Source organism: Hippichthys cyanospilos, chromosome 8, assembly GCF_059441005.1.
Source record: "Hippichthys cyanospilos isolate Australia breed blue-spotted pipefish chromosome 8, RoL_Hcya_1.0, whole genome shotgun sequence".
In the NCBI taxonomy this organism is placed as follows: Eukaryota; Metazoa; Chordata; class Actinopteri; order Syngnathiformes; family Syngnathidae; genus Hippichthys; species Hippichthys cyanospilos.
Window position 1 is genome coordinate 3406921 of NC_142376.1, and position 19847 is coordinate 3426767.

General features: G+C 38.8%; 1 protein-coding gene and 1 long non-coding RNA gene across 4 annotated transcripts; both read right to left on the bottom strand.

The window, feature by feature from the left end:
* Nucleotides 1–1961: 1961 nt before the first annotated feature.
* Nucleotides 1962–7439, bottom strand: LOC148419857 (uncharacterized). 2 transcript variants are annotated; one of them, XR_015866492.1, is made up of 4 exons: nucleotides 7280–7439; nucleotides 6168–6497; nucleotides 6064–6093; nucleotides 1962–3000 (listed from the first exon to the last, which is right to left on the bottom strand). It is a non-coding gene; the product is annotated as an uncharacterized LOC148419857 (long non-coding RNA). The 2 variants fall into 2 exon arrangements; XR_015866491.1 differs by having other exon boundaries at nucleotides 6168–7439.
* A 447-nt stretch (nucleotides 7440–7886) lies between these two features.
* LOC148419858 (carbohydrate sulfotransferase 15-like) lies at nucleotides 7887–19847 on the bottom strand. Of its 2 annotated transcripts, none has more exons than XM_088421613.1 (8): nucleotides 19610–19846; nucleotides 12451–12954; nucleotides 11906–12236; nucleotides 10735–10881; nucleotides 9386–9542; nucleotides 9167–9323; nucleotides 8753–8900; nucleotides 7887–8329 (listed from the first exon to the last, which is right to left on the bottom strand). In XM_088421613.1, the coding sequence occupies exons 2-8, from the start codon at nucleotides 12892–12894 to the stop codon at nucleotides 8139–8141; spliced, it is 1575 nt and encodes a 524-aa protein (XP_088277739.1). In that variant the 5' UTR covers nucleotides 12895–12954; nucleotides 19610–19846; the 3' UTR covers nucleotides 7887–8138. The 2 variants fall into 2 exon arrangements, with proteins under 2 accessions (XP_088277739.1, XP_088277740.1); XM_088421614.1 differs by having other exon boundaries at nucleotides 8138–8329; nucleotides 8757–8900; nucleotides 19610–19847.

Consider the following 19847-nt stretch of genomic DNA (forward strand, 5'->3'; position numbering starts at 1 on the left):
TATTAATGAGTGTTAAATGCGTGTCGCTGTTGAAACACACTTCGAAATCCATTGCGGTGGTAAGGAGGTTAAAAATAAAGTCACACAAAACCTGTTCCTTGAAAGCATTAATGCTATGACAGAAACTGTATAGCTTTCTTTTTAAATTGAGAGCAAATTAATTGGAAGGTTAAGCAACATTGATGAATTGTGTTATTATGCCTCTATTTTTGTTTCATACACATGCACATTGGCATTAGTGATCAAATTTTCTGGCAGATGAGCTAGATATAATACAGATGATGGTATCCTGCATTTTTTTTTTTTATATGTTTCACTTTCAGACACTTATTTCAAATGATCATGATGATTTTCAATCTGCTGTTTAGCTTGTTGATGAGCTAATCGTTTGAATCAGGTGCTGCGGAGCGACACATGGAAAACATGCAGGATACCGGCTCTCAAGGACTGGAATTCGACACCTGTGTGTTACATGACCTAGTTTCTGTGTTGACTCAAGTCAAACTCAATAGCAACTCAATTTACTCAAACACAACACAACTCACTCAAACCTGACTCAAACTTCAAATGCAAATCAAACCTCAAAACCAACTCAACTCACTCAAACCTCAAACGCAACTCAACCAAACCACAAACGCAACCCAAACCTCACTCAAACGCTTTTCAACTCACTCAAACGGCAACTCAACTCACTCAAACCCCAAACGCAACTCAACCAAACCTCAAACGCAACTCAACTCACTCAAACCTCACTTTAACCCCAAAAAACTCACTCAGACCTCAAACGCAACTCACCTCAACTCACTCAAACCTCAAATGCAACTCAACCAAACCTGAAACACAACTCAACCCGAATCTAAACTTCAAACTCAACTTCCAACATTATTTACATGGCGCTTTTAAACAATCATTGCTGCGTACAAATAAATGTAAACTACGCCTCGAGATACCACTGCAAAACAAGTTCCAAAGTTGAACAAATCAAACACAAAAAGCACAGCAAGTTCCAACCAAAAATGCTTAGAAAACTACTGACTGAATCCAACAAAGGTCTACTAGCTTAATGCTAACGTATGACGCAATCTCCTTTCAGGCAGATATTCAATGTCTGCATAACACCTTGTCTCATGCTGATTGTGAAAGAAAGGGACTAATGAATAGTAGTTTCCGCCCACTGCTTCTGCTGCTGATGTGGCTGGCAGCACGACAAAGACTTTTAATAAGGCAGAAGTGTTGAGTAAAAATATTCTTGATTGCAGTGTGAAAAGAAGAGGGGAAAAACAATAGCGAGAATCTACACCTTCCCACTCATCATCATCATCATCATCATCTCTGAACTTCTACCTAAAGATGAAGTCACTTGTTACGTCTCAACCGCGCCATTGCGTTTCCGACAACGAAACGCCGGCGTCTTGCGCGAATCGTGGGAACGTCGGAGTCAAATGTCACAGTATTCCCAATGGGCCCGCCCCCCCCCCCCGGCAGACAGGCATCATAGCTCATAAAAACAAGAGTAAGAACAGATTGTCTATTTTTGTACAGGAATGCGCTGCTTGTTTTCACTTCTTGAAATTTTGAGGGAGGTCCCTACAGGCGTTTATGTGCGCTCAAATGAAACGTGGCTTGCCAAAAAGTTCCTTTTTAAAGTCTTCAGATGACAATAATTGAATTATCCTGAGCTTCACGTATCATTAGAACCATTTGTCTTGCGGGTACTAATACAGGAAACGCTGGCTTTGTTTTTGTATTGAAGTATTAAAAAATTATATATATGGACACACTTTTGACTTGACTAGGAGCTTCATACAATTTATTTGGACATTTAATCTGTCCAGATGAAATAAATAAAAATGTCAATGTCAAAACAACAAATATTGTAAAAATGCTGTAATTTTACAAAAAATATACAATACATAATACAAATATCAAATATATTGTATAAAATATACAATATAAACAAATATACATTCACATCATAATTCAAAAGAATGTAGAAATTAAACAGCTGATGCTTTGTGAGTTTTGTTTTAATTGTCTGTCTACATGGTTTGCCGTGCCGTTATTTTTCATAATAAGATTTTAACAGTTCCCTCAGGGATTAGCGGATCTTATGCTTTGGAAAATGCAATTTCAAATTAAGGACAAATTAATTGGAACATAAAGCAACTCATTGCTAAATTGTGTTATTGTGACGAAACGTTTATTTTGTTTGGTCATTAGTGACAAAATATCCAGTCTTGGATATTTAATTCCAGGCTGTTAGCATTAGCGACTGAATTATTTGCAAGAGGTCATTTCCGAAAATGTTTCAATGGTGTTCCTCGTTTAAAAAAACGCGCATAGTATAAATTAAAACGACTACATTTTTGTAATATCTTGTTCCGATACGTTTTCTTGGAAATATCTAATGCAGCTTCACCCGAGCTGCAAAGAAATTCTGACGCTGTCATGCAATTAGCATGCCGGCTCACCAACCCTGACTGAACGGTTCAAACAAGGCGCAGATTCACAAAGATGTCCCCCGCCCTCATTAACAGAACAGCGCATGCAGACCTCCCACTCATGCGGACATCAAATCAAAGGATGTGTTTTTCCCCCCTTTGGCCCGGTGTAAATACTCTATAGCGCAGCCTGTCTCCTCGCCACAAATCAAAACTCGTCCTTGTGACATGCAATCCGACTTTATGTCCAATTTTTCCATTAAGTTTCTGTCAAAAGCTCCGTGAGATAAAAAGGTGTCAAGAATGGGAGAAAAAGAGCCTGACATGCGACAGCTATCAGACAAATAATTGAGACTTGAGGGTCACATCTTAACTGACAGAGAAAAGATATTCTTTTGAAATCAAAAGTTTGGAAGCTTCTTATCCTCCTAGGGACATACTGCATTGAATTCTGGGAAAGGTATGCTTTTTAGTCGCGTACTGTTACCAGACGTTGGTATACTTGCCTTATTTTAAGGTATTGGGTACTCGCAGAGGGTGTCCATCACAGTCATGCAAGCTAAAGGCAAAAAAAAAAAAGTTTTATCTGCATCTACATCTGAGAATCATCATTTGTGTCGGAAAGGTTTTTACTCACATTTTAATAAAAATTCATGTATCAAAAGTACTAGGCGTTGGTACTCTGTGTTGGTATAATTGCCCTTTTAATGTAATAATGGAAGATACCGATACCAGTCACCAATACCAAAGTTAAAAAAAAAAAAAGAAAATTAAAGTCCTCCTCTGCAGTAGTTGGCGCTATACTGCAGCAATTTTGTACATCTGCGTCAGAAAAAGCAGCTCTAGAAAATGGTGGATGGATAGTATAATTGCCTTATTTTACGGTATTGAGTATAATGGAAGCCACTGATAACAGTCCTCGATACCAAAGGCAAGAAAAAAAAAACATTTTGACATTAAGTCCTCCGCTGCAGTAGTTGGCGCTATACTGCAGCGATTTTGCATATGTTATTTAATTTAACTGTACAGTAGATTATGTTACTCATTTTTAATATGTGTATAAAGTTGTGATGTTTTTACTTAAGGTTTTTGCGCGCGTTGCACGCATTCACTAATTGACATAGGTTTGGATTGCCCGTCATACGAGCAGTTCAAGTTACAAGCGTAGCCGCTGAACGGATTAAGTTCGTAACACGGGGGCCCACTGTATATGTGTGTGTGTATATGTATATAGACATATATTTATAGATTATTTATAGTCAAGGCGTCAAGTAATTCCCTTTCATTTTTTTCGCCAATTAATGAGTAGCTAATGACTTTACTTTCACCATATAAAACTTTAACGTTCATGTCCATCATATCATGATGCGGAAAAAGTCTCAAGGACACATGCTGGCCAGTCAACAGGAAGTCGGCCATTTTGATTTGAATGGAGGTGAACTCCAAGATTTTAATGACAGAATTTGTCCAAGTGATCCAAATCAGAGGCAGATATATAGTTTAGCTTTTTTTTTTTTTTTTTAAACTGTGTCATTGGATGTGGGCGGAGCATACATCAATTTAAAGTTTGATCATTTTATAGATCCCTCATCAAAAGACAGCTTAAGGTTCAGGCTAAAAAGGTCATACGGTCTACCGTCCAAAGTGTCACGCTTCCATTCAGTCAGTGAAGACCAAAGCGCGCAAACAATGCGACAATACGGCGCGAGCCGATTATCTGGGAACCATCGGGGAAGGATTGGGAATCTATGGCAACAAAACGCGGCCGCTCGGATATTGTTTCAGTCGGCCGAGAGCTCTCGGCTTAGCGAAAATCCATCAGGACGTTTGATTAGAAGACACCTCGGCGGCGAATGAGGAGGTTAAACCGACAATCGAGCCTAGCGAGATGCTTTCAAAAGGAAGAATGACTAATCACGAGGTGGGCTTTCTCAAGCCTGCTCGATGTCCCGCACATAAAAGATGTCGATAAGTACTTAAAATAACTGGAAATGAGGCCGAGGGTGGAGATCGACGGTGAAAAAGTTCAACCTCGCTTTGGTCTGACCGTAACATGTTTTTCAATGTTTCTGGTAGATTTCAAAGCATTGAAGTACCCTAAATAGTGAATTAATTTAGTATTAAACTACCTATAGTAATCGATTACACTTAATTGATCAATTAAGTACTAAAGTGCAAAAGTAATCGATTACTTTAGTACAAAATGACCTCAAACAGTAGTTCTCAAATGGGGGTACTAGTACCCCTGGGGGTACTTGAAGGAACTTCAGGGGGTACTGGATATTTCAAATAAAACAAACAGACATGCAAAAATACTTTAAAAATGACTATTGAATGAATTGTTTCGGGAAATATATGTTCATAAAATAAATGTTATTCAATTTCATTATTGTAAAAACTCAGATTCTCCCCCATACTAGAATGGTTGGACCCAACTTGTCACGTGCCACCTCTCGTTACCTGTCAGGTTAATGATTTATTTTTGTCAACACATCTCTACTAGGATCCCAAAAGAGGACACTTGAAGTTAAATATTTTTCTGTGGCCAAATATTTATTACTAATTAAGTTCATCATTTATTTTTATGAACAGATCTCTACTGTAATCCCAGATTAATATTTTTCTGTGGACAAATATTTATTCATAATGGTTCCTTTTTGAGAACACCTCTGACACTTTATGTTGATTAATATTTGTGGACAACTATTTATTACTAATTAAGTTAATTATTTATTTTTATGGCAATTTTAAGTCTTTTTTTTTTTTTTAAACCCCAAAATTATTTGCACTGGTTACGGGGTACTTGGCTGAAAAGATATTTCACAGGGATCACTGACCTAAAAGAATGTACCAAAAGTAATCGATTACTTCGACACGTAATTATAATTTATTGAGAAGTAATTGATTACTTTTTATACATTTAATATCAGACATTTTTAGCTCCTGTTTTAGACAAAAAAATTAGTTAAATGGATTGAACTACCGGAACTCTTCGGTTTACGTACCTTTGGAATTGAATGAGTTAAAGGGGAATCAACCCCCCCACCCCACCTTTTTTTAAATTTAAATTTTACATATTTTCATTACAACCCAACATCGTATAGTATGAAGCAACAAAATCCACTTTCCGTTTTGCATCCTTGCTGTAGAAAGAAAATAACATCGCGATGCTAAGGACCAATCACAACTCAGCTTGCGAATGTCACATGACCTCAGTAAAACAGGTGAGCTGTGATTGGAGGGTTTGGGTTGACTTTAATTCTCTTGCACCACCCTTCTTCTGACCGATAACTATTCACATACTCAGTCGACCAAGTATTTTTTCTGTAAAATTTACAAAATGTCAGGAAAAGCCTACTTGAACATCTTAAAGGTCATTTAAGCGTTAATCAAAAGCACTTTAAGTTTGGCCGATGTGTGCTGACACCCACTCAACATGTGTGATTAGGTAATTCAGATCACAGTCAACTTCCCCCGTAATGAGGGGGCGTGCACAATTATGCAAATTACTCATCGCAATTTCCTTGAGCAATTTTAAAATATACCCTTAAAGATCTTGGTCTTTTTTTTTTTTTTAATATCACAAAACCTGACATTTGAGATGCTTTTTATATCCACTCACCGCGAGTGATGTTTTTGTCTGAGGCAAGACCTGGAAATAGAAACAGGGAATAATGACGGCGGTTCATGGAGGCAGAAGAAAAACAACATCTTCATCATCATCACCTGCTGTGAAGAAGCCAGCCTACTTCTATTGGTCCACTGCTCACATTTCACACTCATTAGGAGAGAGATGATACAAGTGTGTGTCCGTGTGTGTGTGTGTAAGATCATTTCAGCCCTTGTTGGGCCATACACTTTCATCTGTCAGCCAATCAGATGCCTGGAAGCATAAAAACAGCAACTAGCAAAAAAAAAAAGAAAGACTATGTGAAAACCAAATATCAAATAGTAAAATGCAAAGAGAATTGCTTAGCTGTTTTGAAGGTTTTCTTCATGTGTTTTCGCTTCTGTTTTCCTTCCAAATCTGCCTAGCAACAAATTCCCGAAGTTTCCCTGTTGCGTAAAAGGTTATTGGCCATAAATGCCACTAGATGGCAGCAAAGCACAACTCTAATGGGTGTCCAAACTGAAGGATTTTTTTTTTCTTGAAAATATGACTATAGTGGCATATTTAGAAAAGCTCCGGCATATTTTTAGTGTGCTCAGAAGAAGACATCCTGATCTTTCCAATGAAATCTTGTGTTTTGGTGGGATGCAATGAACTTTTGGTGTCACGCTGAGAAAAAACGTGTAGACACGGTGAATGGGCTAGCTCTCAGGAGAATATTGCTAAATGCTTTGTAATTTTTGTGAGAAATAATTCATGTCTTTAACATAACAAAATGCTTTCAGTAGTGTGAATCAAAGTAGCATCTTTTTGCATGAATGGTTTTACAGGAAGTAGCGCTCAGTTTCAAATGGACTGCTGACCCCTGGTCTAAACAAAGTTCCTCCTCTCATTTTAACATAGTTCCTTGGCAACAATATGTGACATGGAGCATGAGATGAGATGGCGCGGAAGCGATTATTTTCATGATCCCCATGAAATGAAGCGGAATGGGGCCAAGTGGTATAGCTCCACAAAAAATCTGGATGCAAACAACACTGTAGGCTCAACATGAGCAAGTATCTACAAAATCACGATGAGACCAACGGCACCACATAACGTCGGATCATCTTTAAAATTACCATTCTGCATAAACGCGAATGGAAAAAAAAACAACTCGTGGAATAATCCGAGTCTGCTTTGATTCAATGCCTGCTGCTGTTTTGGTTAGCAATGCAAAAGGGCTTACCATAAATATTTGTTCAGCTTTCGTCTATGAACTACGAAACCCTAATATCTTCTCATTTTCTTGCACCTTTTGACAACCTTTGAGCAGGACAGGCTGTCAATATCACCCAGTGATGGTGATTGCTTGTCAATGCTGATTTTCCACCTTCCATGATGGCACAGTGGAAAATGTCAGCGCGCAAGCCTTAATGGGGTTGACACAGTTAATGGGGGTCTAACTAGAATGACACCTATGTGCAACTTAAAAGCTATAGTGACTCGGTCAACAGGTTTTTTTTTTTTCCTACTGCATCACAAAGAACTCACAAGTCCATTACTTTCATCTCATAAATGATTGTGGATCAATAAAGAGAAAAACTCATCACATGCTGTCTGAAGGTGATCCCCTTCAAATCGAATGCTGTCCTCCATTTTGGATTTGATTTCGCTGAATTCATCATGTTCTTAATCACTGGACACAATATTTTCGGTACGCCTCCTTTGCTAATCTAAACTTGAATGTGTGAGAGTGTTTTACTTCATTGTTTGGGCATTTGAGTGTGTTTCAATATGTATGTCGGAGAATATCACACTTGTTTTTCTTTCATGTGAAATGACGAAAAATACAAAACAATTATTTTGCAATGTGACACGTTTCAGGAGTCACACTTGTTTTAATAGCGACTTTAGGGTCATTTACTAACAGACTGCTTAACATCAGCAGTGGAATTAGTAAAAACGAATAAAAACATCGTACTCAAGTTGCGTTGCTTTTCAGACTAGCATTAGCAAAATCGTTTCTATAAGCAACACAAAAGAAATAAATAACATTTAAAACACACACACACATCACCCAGATTGTCTTTTTCAAGAGCAGGACGTCATGCGTTTGTCCAAAGGAAGGCGTGGTTGTCCAGCACGCTGGCCAGTTTACGGTTGAACGCTTGGTGGAATTCCCACAGGAGGTTCCGAGTGGACGGCAGCATGGGGCCCAGGCTCCTGTCGGCTGCGCGTCGGGTATTGGACAACGGACGCTTTCTCAGTGCCGCCTCCGCTTGCTTGGACAACGGACCTGACCACAATATTGAGCATTTTAAAGCAAGGATGTCACAATAAACTGGCCAATGTTTTTTTTTTTTTTTTTTTTTATCAGGGCTGATACCGATTATTCCTAGTCAGGAAGACGGATAACCGATGTATACAGCCGGTCTTTACTTTCATTTTTGATTCATCAGTTGACTTATGAGGTTTTGACCTTATGCCAGCGAAAGATTTCCATAATGTTAATTTAGTTTTTAAAATACATTTTAGTCATATAATTTCTTGTAATATTATATTAAAGTTCAGGGAACTCCCATGGTCATTAGCTTGTCTTAAAAAACTCTTTTTTTAACACAGTTTACATTGAATTATGAGACACCAGATATTTTTTTAAAAAGGTGAATCTGTAATCTGCTGTTTAATTGGTTACCAATGACATTCCAGGGTTACATACCTACATTCAGAAAGTCGAACACTTTCTCTATGGTCCCTTGAAGGTGTGCAGCGTAGTCCTCCAGCCGCAGAACCAAAATCTGCTCCCTGTGGAATACAGTCAGCCAGTCCAACAGGAAGACGATATATATGCCGAGATTCAGCCTGACCTGTGTGGATGCGAAATAAACACTATCAGTAGGTTTGAAGGGTTGTGATGGAAATTTTAAAGTCAGGATAGTGTTTTGGAAATAAGAACAAGTTAAGCGTTCAGGTGCACTGACAAGTAAGGAACACCAGAGGGAGCCATAGTTCAGAACTTGCCACCAGGAGGTTTACACTGAACTTTAAATGTCATTTAAACCACAACATGGGACACCATATTGTGATTTTTTTTTTTTAATTACAGTCACATTATTATTATCTTGCTGCCAACCGGCATTGAGTTGTAGAGAGCAGTGCTGTAGACGCAGAATCGAAGCGACTTCTCCATCAGGCAGGACTGGAAGAGCTGCACAGACTCTACCACTTTCTGATGGAAGTCCTCTGCCGACTTGTTGGCCATCTTGAAGTACAAGTAGTCCGAGTACAACCTAAGGATGGAAAATAATCCAAAGTGAAGAATTTTTTAAACGAGCGGTGCGGTGATTGTTACCTCTCAGCGGGGTCTCGTAGCATGATGATGATTTTGGCATCTGGTTGCACCGTGTGGATGAAGTCCTGGGCCAGGAAAGGCGGCTCGGCCTCCTCCCTGTCGCCATGGAGATAGCTCCAAGCTTGATTGTCCCACATGGTGGACGCGCTGGCTTCACCTTTGAAAGACATCAACAGTCACTCCTTATATTTAAAATACAATGACACCCTTTTTTAGACATGACTTCGTTTTGTGTCCGTCATGTAAATTTGGATTCAGAAGAAGAGCAGCTCTGTCCAAGAAAGAGCATGGCAGGTTCAATTTGTACAGTAGTTGCTTCCCTAAAAATTAAGATTAGATCTAAAAATATGAAGGGAAAAAAACTTTGCATCACCGGTTTAAAAAAAAAAAAAAAAGTCACTTTTTTTTGTTGTGGATTAAAAAGACCTCAAAAAAAACATCTGTTTATTTCATTGATTATTTAAAAACTAATAAATACATACAGTATATTTTTTGCTATGAAAAAGAAATAGTAATTTGGACTGGATGACCATATTGTAAGTAGGAACAGGACCATGATTAGTGACTAAATTTCAAAATAAACATTAATTATACTTAACCATTTCAAAATTAAACCAAATATACTTGCATTTATACGTTTTTATTTTGTCTAATTGTTACATCTATTACATCAAACCATTATTATTATAATTATAAAATACATTGTGTGTATATATATATATATTATTATTACCTTAATTTCAATATTTGACATTTGATTAATAGTATGAACAATATTTCAATATTTTCAATTGATATGTTTAACCAAAAATGTAGGAAAAATGTGTGTTTTAATGGTTGGGATAATCAAGGTAATAATTTAAAAACGTGTAGTCTTTAAGAACTTGGATGGTAACTTGGATGTCACACTCTTCACAATCATGTGATTTCTCCCAACTAATTGGAAACGACTATTAATAACAACGATGAATAAAAAAGGAATTTATGAAGTATATAAATACATAAAAAAATGAACAGGCGTTCAGGCGTGTTTTCTGGAACGTTCACGAGCGCCCTTTGAAGAGTCATAAAGAGAATAAAGTCATTTTTTATCGACTGAAACGTTGGAGGGTTTTGAGTCAAGCCGACGCGTTGCTCCTGCACGGAACATTCAATCTGCAGCGAGTTGTTCCACTGTAACTGCAAAAATATTCACAATTTAAAATGATTGTGTTTCCATCTGCTTGCATCAGGCCCTCTTGAGAAGAATACATTCAAAAATGAGAAGTGAACTCTCAGCGTAACCTGAGTTACCCTATGTGCAAAGTCGATGGCAGCGCACACACCTACTTCCATATGTTTCCGTTCACCTGTTATGAGCTGCGCGTAGTGGCGTGGATCTCTAGGGGAATTTCCACCACTTGATCCTTGGATGTTATATGCAGCCAAGTCAAATAGGTCCAGGTAATCTTCCACGGGGAAGCTTTCCTGGAAGCCGTCTTTGAAGCGGATGTAACCTACGTGAACAGCCCAGAAATAGACATCGAGGTAAACACGAGTGAATACGTTCAAAGGTTTCAATAAAAAACATAACATACAGTAAAGTGAATCCACAAATGCTGTGTGTGATGGACAGAGGCCTGTGAATATTTGCGAGTTGACGGTCCTCCCGTCACGGGGTTTGCAACTGCAGATTTGGACCACAAGATGGTGGCAAATAGGATCATAAAGCTTGAGCACCATAATATTTAACGTTTGACTTTTTCAAAACAAAGATTTCAAAAGTTTGAATGTCATTTTTCCCCAATGACTTTTAATTACCGGTAGCTATTTTTTTGGTCATTTCTGGACAGGGCTTGGCCAATTTCCGTGCTTGACTGTACAATAAATAAACAGCTTGTTCAAATAGGAGGTTATTGCCCGGACATAATATCAATTGAGATTCTGACAAATATCTGCATCATTTTAATTTGATAGCTGAACTTAAAACTGTGTTAAGTTCAAGACCTATTGCTTTAAAAGTTCAGTTGACTTCATGAGAGATTTTGTTGACCCTTGAAACAGTTTTGCCCCCTTTTTTTTGTTTGGAAACTTTGATAAGTATGTCTAAAGGTTATGTCTAAAAATGTTAACGGTTCAGTATTTTGAAATTTTGGAGAACGTGATTTACTGTAGAAAAAAAAATACATGAAATTATGAACACATCTTAGTTTTTTTATGTGTGTGTGTGTGTGTGTCACTGACTCCAGGTTCCTGTAGTTGGCCTTTTTGAATGCTAATAATGAGCCCTTGATTAAAAAACAAAAACAAAAAAACCCACACATATCTCTCTCTATTACAATAAATGGATAATGTCTACTAATCTTTCTTCTATCATTATTTTTTAAACTCGTTGATAGGATTCAAATGTTGCCCATGTGCAGCCTAGTTCATTTGTTAGTTTTCATAATCTAAAAAAAAAACCTTGAACCTTCAACTCAAGTAACACTTTCAGGCATTATGGACAGGGTTTGAATACTTTTGTCCATGCTCGTCGCTCACCAAATCGTTTCCTGGTCCACCAATGCGGCTCCTTCATGATGTTGAACTTGAGGTCGGGATGCAGCAGCATTCTGTGGAACAAGTCGGTGGTGCCGCACTTGGGCTGCCCGATGATGTAGAAGTACGGAAGGCAGCGCAGCCGCGAGAACCCGCCGCCCTCGCGTCGACGGAAGGCGGAAGCCAGGCGGTCGCACACGATCTTGAAGTTCTTAGAGCGCACGGCGAACAGGTTCCCCCCGTACGGATCTTGGATCTTTTTGGCGGGAAAGTCCTCGTACCAGCAGGGGCTTTTGATGCCTGGCAGGAAGTGACGTGGGATTGTGGAGAACAACTGTGGATATAAGGAAAAGATGGACAAAACTCGAATTAGCCAGGATGTTTAGCCATCCAGAGGCTGAGCTGCACTGTATTTGTTTACGAAGATGTGGCGCTCACAAGTGTGGTAGTTACACTTCCTTTCCCTCAGCCGTCCTCTTTGGGAACCATTTGCGGCTTTGCGGCATCCCTACCGAGTTCAACATGAACATTCCTGACGTAATACTCACATGAGAGTCTGTCCCGATGACGTCTTTCTCGCCGGGAACCCTCCGAGGCGGGTATTCCAGTTTGGATCGGATCAAGCTCGTCAACTGCTTCATGTCTAAGGATGTCCTTTTCAAAGTGAGGCCCGCTGCCGACGCTGATGTGGTATTTGTCGTGACGTTGGCAGCTTTAAAGTGATAAGGCGAGGGCGTCAACAGGAGTCCTTTCTTCTCCCACATCAGGACGTATGAAGCCATGATGAGGAAGGTCAGCGTCAGAGCAAGCAGGAAACCCACCGCTTGGACTTTGGAGAAGCTCCACAGGTTCACCCTGGGCCACTTCAGACACACATCTCCACACAAGAGTGTGTGCCTGTCCAACAAGGTCCTGATAGGCGTTTTTGCATACTGTTCAACCATAGGTGAAATGTAAGGGTCCGACTGGGTGGTTCTGCCATGCTTGAACATGCTGACATGGAGCAGGCATGTGGCGGGAGAAGCTCATTGATACTTCACGTCTTTGGCTTTCTGCAAGATTAAAAAAAAAAAAGAAAAAAACTTGTTAAAGCTAAAGAAGAGACTATTTTAATATTTACTCTCTCACAGAGGCATTGCACGTTCCTGTGAAGCTTGCTAATTTTAGCGATGCAGAATGCGTGCGTGTGTGTGGTCGTTCTAACGTAAAAGACGAACTCTGGAGGTCAGAATAACAGCTACGCGGTAATTCAACACTGAAAACAAAACATGAATTCTCTGCGGATTCAAAAGGGTTGCTTCGCAGCTTTATTTGGTTAACCTTATGAGGATAATTGTGGAGCTCATGAATGAACACACTTCACATATTGACACAGGTGCAAAAAGAGGAAAAAAAAAAGAAGAAAACAGCAATTATAACAGCGCTTTCTTACACATAGAGTACATGGATGCATAAAAGGGCCAAAACGTCTTGATCGGGAAATGTTTTACCCGGTATTTATTTGCCCGTCATCAAGCGGCTTAGGAGTGTTGGAACCCAGCCAGGAAAACATGACATCACTTAGCATGTTAGCAGTTACAATGTTACGTATTGGTCAATCAGTTAGGGAAACAAGAGCGCCTCACGAACATGCTCTCACAGAAAAGGGAAAAGGTGAATGGAAGGCTAGGATCAAAACTGATTAGCTAACCTTACAAACTGCTGTTTTTATCATTTATCCACCTCGTACGATCAAACGCATTTGCAAATACACTGAACGTGAAAATACATTGGAACACATTTGAAAGCTAAATGGTACATAGTACTTTTTCCATAATACGACTGGATACTGAATTCTGCATGCGTGCAAACAAACACCGCTTTTAGACAAGTGTATATACATATATATATATATATATATATATATATATATATATATGTTTTTTTTTTAATGCAGTTTTAGAGCCTTGCCGCCAAATTGCAACATTTATAGTCAATTTTTAACTTTCCCAGGGCGTTAATTAGTTGTAGATCGTTCCAAATGCTGTTCATGGCAGCTAGCAAAAGCAAAAGTTTAACGTTAATAGTGTATCACGTCAGGAAATGTTGTGAACTCCCACCAACCCAAAGATATTTTAGTAGGCGACAGCTTGTGATGAGTGATGTCAGCTTTGGTTCGGGCTTGTTTTAATAAAGTCGATGCGAGTGCCAACAGGCAGATTGTGTGAGAAAAAAAGGTCATGAAAGGAGCACGTGTTCCAAAAAAACAGCTCAGAGCTCTCGCAGGCTTATTGGGGATGCTCGAGGGGCACAAAGTAAACCATCTTACTTGATCCTGTGAGGGAAGTGTTATGGTTCTTGTTTAAAAAAAAAAAAAAAAAGTTCATATATATGGTAGTGCATTAACTGACTCAACCGCTAAATTTTAAGTGTCAATCAAGACGGATGCTTTTAGAAGGAAAATGGATTCCTTTACATTTACCACGGACTGCTTCATTCTTGTCGGAGTGCCCACTGCTAATTGCGGAAACAACCTCCGTTTCTTCTTGAGATCTTCACATTCTGTTAAGCATCAGAATTGAAACACGCTCTCTGCATAGAACTCCTACTAACGCTAGGGTCCTCTGTGACAATGCGCAGGTGCTTTACTCCCACGGAACGTATTACGTCTTCATGTTTATAGCTGCATAAATACAGCGTGACCTCCTGCGAGTGCGACTTGGCTGCATCCCAGCATTGGAAAGAGAAAGCAGAACCATATGGGGAAATTAAACCAGGTAGCTATACAACACTTGTTTTTATATACGTTTAAGGCAGGGTACACTCTATTCATAGAGCAATTACTGTGGAGGCAACATTTTTCCACCCTTATGATAAAAGTCATCTTAAAGTTAAATCTGGTCAATATTTTTTATTTCTTGTCGCCGATGGGAAGTAGATGATAAACTCGTCAAACTCAGCAATTCTGAAATGGAGGAAGGTAAAGACACTTTAGATCGTGTGAAAGATTTCAACAGGGTTTCTGTAGGTATCTGATAATCCAATATATAGTTTTTGAATGTTTTGAGAATATATTTTTTCTTTTTAATCAAGAGAAAATTGGACCATGAACCAACGTATTTAAAAACTGTGTTACAGCGACTCTTTTGCAAGACGCCAAGCTATTTTATTGCACTTTGCAAATTGTCATTAGTGATTCCATTTTCTGGCAAGTGAGAAACATAGTTAAAATGGAACAAATACTGACAGAAAAAAATGGAATATATCATTAAAAAAAACTCACTGGGGAACCACTAGGCTAATTGATGACTGGTATTTTTTCAGATGTCAACTCAAACACTCAATCCTTCAATCACATTCAGAAAACTTCACAGGCAGTATAGCTGCATATAATTTGTCGAAATTTATGATTTGTTTTTATTTTATTTTTGGAACGCACAAGAGGATGGAATGATATGTGTTGACAAATTATAGTGACCCCGCAGTTGTGTAACGTGAATTAACGATAAAGTTCAAGAAGAGTCAACTGCTGTGAAAGTGTCTAAGGTTGTTAATCAACCACCAAATTGAAAAGGCTCAATTAAGCATCATTATTGGTATGTGTGTAGTCTGCTTTTGGGAGCATCTGTATGGATGACAACTTCAAGTGATCACAAACCGCTGTAGTGAGCTAAACGGGTGAGTGTCAAATGTAAAATTTCCATTTTTGGAGAATTCTGTCACAGCAAGAATGGCTCTCATATCTGATTTTGTCATTGATGAATGACGATTGCGTCCCAGGAATCTGACCTCTTATAATATGTTCAACAAACACGCTCAAACAAAAACAAGACACTTCTAAAAAAGTCCTAGTAATGTTAAACCTCTTGTATAAATATGACATCCGTGCACCTTGACATATGGATCACAGATGCGCTCCAGTGTGTATTTGCACACGCGTGTAGGTGTGTATACGCATGCACGTGTATGTTTTGCTTTAGCGGCTCTTTTAGGCCAATGTGACATTAATAACAAGCAGAGAGCAGCTGAAGATGTGTCCTACTGTGCGGCATGTGAGGAAGAGGCGGTGTAATTGCAGGTAAAAGAGGGTCATTTGGGTTTATTACCACTATTTTGGGAGACAAATGGAGCGTTATTCTAAACCACTTTATTTGGAGAAAGGGGGGGGAATGTAAAATGTTGGTATTAATGTCTTACGGTGAAAGAAAACTGTTGCCCAGTGGGCTTTCCAGCTATATAGTAAAAATAATATACCCTCAGCTGGGTTTTCGCTCTGAAACAGCAAAGATTGCAAAGGTCTTTGGAGCGTTCGTGAAAATAGGCTTACTTACACATTAGCATAACCTCACAGGCCCCCGAAACTGATTCTGACAACGGGTTAGAGGGATTTTTCTGTAAAAAAAAAAAAAAAAGGGGGGGGGGGGGGGGAAGTAAAGCATCAAACATTTAAATGGATGATGCAAAATTTCAGTAGTTCTCCTGACTGACTGATCTGTTTTTTAAAGTTTCTATTTCGAAATTTTCATATCAACTAGGCGAAATGATTTTTCCTTTTAGGCGTATGCACAGCACAGATCAACAGTGTTTTATTTTTCCTGGTCACTTGATGCGAGACAGATTTGGTGGAGGTCTTGCAGAAGAAGTGGTGGTGTTTGAAGATGACATGCGGGTCTACTTGGCTGTTGATTATGTAAAAAAAAAAAAAAATGCCAACACTCTCAGTCATGCAAGTTGAAATCTAGTGTTGGGCACATGACATGTAGTAGCTTGATCCCGCTCACGTCTTCAGCTATCATGAATCACCCTCCGCTCGTGCGTTTGAAGAGATAACCCAACATCTGCGAATGCAGTAACTTCGCGCACAGCCATAAAGTTGATGATATTGTGAAATGTATTTTTTTTAAAGCAGAACAGAGAAGCCAGTCTCTAATGTAATGGAGTCCCTGCAGTTATGGGTAGATTGAACTGATGGCATGCGGTTTAAAAAACTGTGGAAAGTTCTCATTTGACATGGTGTAATTTATGCAATGTCAATCAAAAAACGAAGCCAGAATGAGTTTGAGTTAAAAAACATGCAAGATGGGCCTTCCTTAAAACAAGACTTAGCAATAACACATTTGAAATAGCATTACGTGGAATAGAAAAGGAATTCCAGGGAAAGCCATTAGCCATCGGGAAAATGACTTGATGGGAGCAGCATGGAATGACGACCGTCGATAAGAATGAAACAGCCGATAGTTTATTTGCTACGTTGTGAATCCCAACAAGTAAACAAAGAACTCTCATTAAAGATAAAAGTCACGACTGGTTGCCAGAACACTTGAGCACAATACCGCCCTCCCACATTCCCGATGCTACACACAAAAATTCTTCTCTGCAGCTTGTAGTGGATTCTGAAATCAAAACAGTACGATAGCGCTGTCTCATCCTCCTTCTCATATTTGGAGCATTACCTCAAGATTTGAGGTTGCCAAAAGAAGCATGGTTTTCACATCTAGGGAACTTCTTCCACGATTTCAAGGTGACAGGAGGGGTTTTGGTCGAACATTCGGAACTCTTCCTGCCAGGTGGACCAAATACGTAAACCTCCGCATTGTGAATGGTTGCCCAGGTTGGAATCATTCAAGAGCATATAGAGCAGAGGTGTCCAAACTCTTTCTTCCGAGGGCCATATTTAGAAAAGCAGAAGGATGTAAAGGGCCACTTCCTATTTTATTTTTACATTAATTTATCAAGCACATCAAAATCATTCATTCTTTAAAATTGTTTTTTTTTCCCCTTTCTACAAGATATCTTACCAACTGTGAGCACCTGCAATGAAAAGCAGCGGGAATCCAATCTCTCCAATTCAGAAATTAAACAGGAGCAATCAGTCGAAATCATTTTAAGCATTTACTTTGGAATCATTCATGCGATATTTTTACAGTGAAACAGAGCCTAAAATGAAAGAAAATATTTTGCTTGCTTCAGTTCTGTGAAGCGAAATGTTGGTGCTAGTTTAGTTGTAAATAGTTTACTTGCATTGTTGCATATTTGAAAAAGCTCTATGGTATATTAAAAACAAATGAGTAGCTATTTTTTTAGGATACGCCGTTGTCCGTTTAAAAATACACAGAGGTCCGCAATCAGCCCCCACGCCATAGTTTGAACACCTCTGTCCTATTTGTAGTATATGGAATTCACCACTGCAACTCGTCCAAAACTCAAATCTAAATGTGTCGTGCTAGAATAGACAGACAAACAATCAGAAGTGCAAACGTTGTCTGTGACAGCACGAATATTTACAACACTATTATCTGGTCACTGTAAACCGCATGCCTCAAAGTTTGCAGTTCGCCCTCCGCTAAGACAACATGTAATAACACTGACACTGTGCAGCTGTTTAATGAGCTGAGCGTTATCTTTGAGGATTACAACTCAACGCACACTCATTTCAAGAGCTTCTGCCAACATCTGAGGATTTCTAATCTCACAACTGGCAACCAAAGTTAAATAGATTTTTTAGGAACCCCACTACATGTGCTGAAGTATTGATTCGCGAAAAGTCGCAATTTAATGCAGATTCACCCAAAAAGGGGCTCGATCTCACTATATAAACGCCGTATCTTAAAAGAATAATTTGATCTTTACTTGAATGTAAGGCAGTTGAGAAAAGCTTGTCACTTGTAATGCGAAGATGGCTGCAGACAGTAAAGTAAAATAAAGTTAGACCACAAACTACCATCTCAAAACTTGACAACATTAATAAATAAAGCCATGAATCTTTTACTGGGTAAAAGTTTGCAGGTGCTGGCTCGAAGTTAGACCATGAGGGGTCATTTAAGGTTTGCAAAAGTTTTCAAAATGTGCTTCAAAAGTTCTCCAAGTTTAAATTGTTGTTGCAAGAAAATTCAGAATGTTCAAAATTTCAATGTGACGAGAACTGTATAGTTGATCATCTGGTGACTGTTTGGTAAATGTTTGGAACCATGAACTATCCCTGATGAGAACGTAACATCCACTTCCTTAGCTGATACTTGCAAATGTTCGCCTCATGTATAGGGGCTTTAGAAATTTACTATTGACGGTATTTTACCTAGAAAACACAGACTTGCAAATACAGCACATTATTAATCATAAAACATTTAATGTTTTTCATTTATTGAAAAAATAAAATCAGAACTGTTTTATATTTTACATGAAAAACTAATCTCGGCGGATTAAACCAGTTTGTGGGCCAGAACAGGCTCGCGCGCCGTAAGTTTGACACACCTGCAGTGTATAAATTTCCAATTTCTTTGAAAAAAGATTGTTTTGTAATAATTTCCTTTTCAAAAATTTGAAAGACTAATACGATAGTTAAACCCTATGAATTATACCTAGCAACAAGTAATAGAACTGTCAACAAAACTAAATCTTTTGATAAAAGCTGCTCTCCTTTAGATAACTTGAATATAATTTCAGTAATGAAACTCTTATGATGAATAAGAAATGGAAGTTAGAATTACGACCAAAAACAGGTATCAGGTAAGACTACAGTACTGTAGTGTTATTTATCCTGCCATGTTATCTTTTCCTCCATATAAAACGCCACTAGTAATAGTTTCCAGTGTCTACATAAAAACTTTGTCATAATTCGACGTATTTATTTAATTAAAAAAAAAAAACACTTATTTAACATCGCAAAGACATAATGCCATAGAGAAAATATGAAAACAAACAAAAAAAAAAACTTAATATCGTACTCACAATCAGTCGGGCAGGTCTTTGTTGTTTAATCCGCAGGTGTCCAGACATGATCAATCAATCAGACGAGCCATGCCAATCCAAAGTAGAGAAGCGTGGACGGGACAGGTGTGTGCCTGCCTGCTTGGGATAGAAAAGAGCTCAGAGTGGCGTCGAGAGCGTTTTGTGCTCATGGTCGACTTCAGCAGCACAAATGAGAGCGTTTCCGCTGCCTCCATCTGTCTGCTGGAGAGAGGGGAGG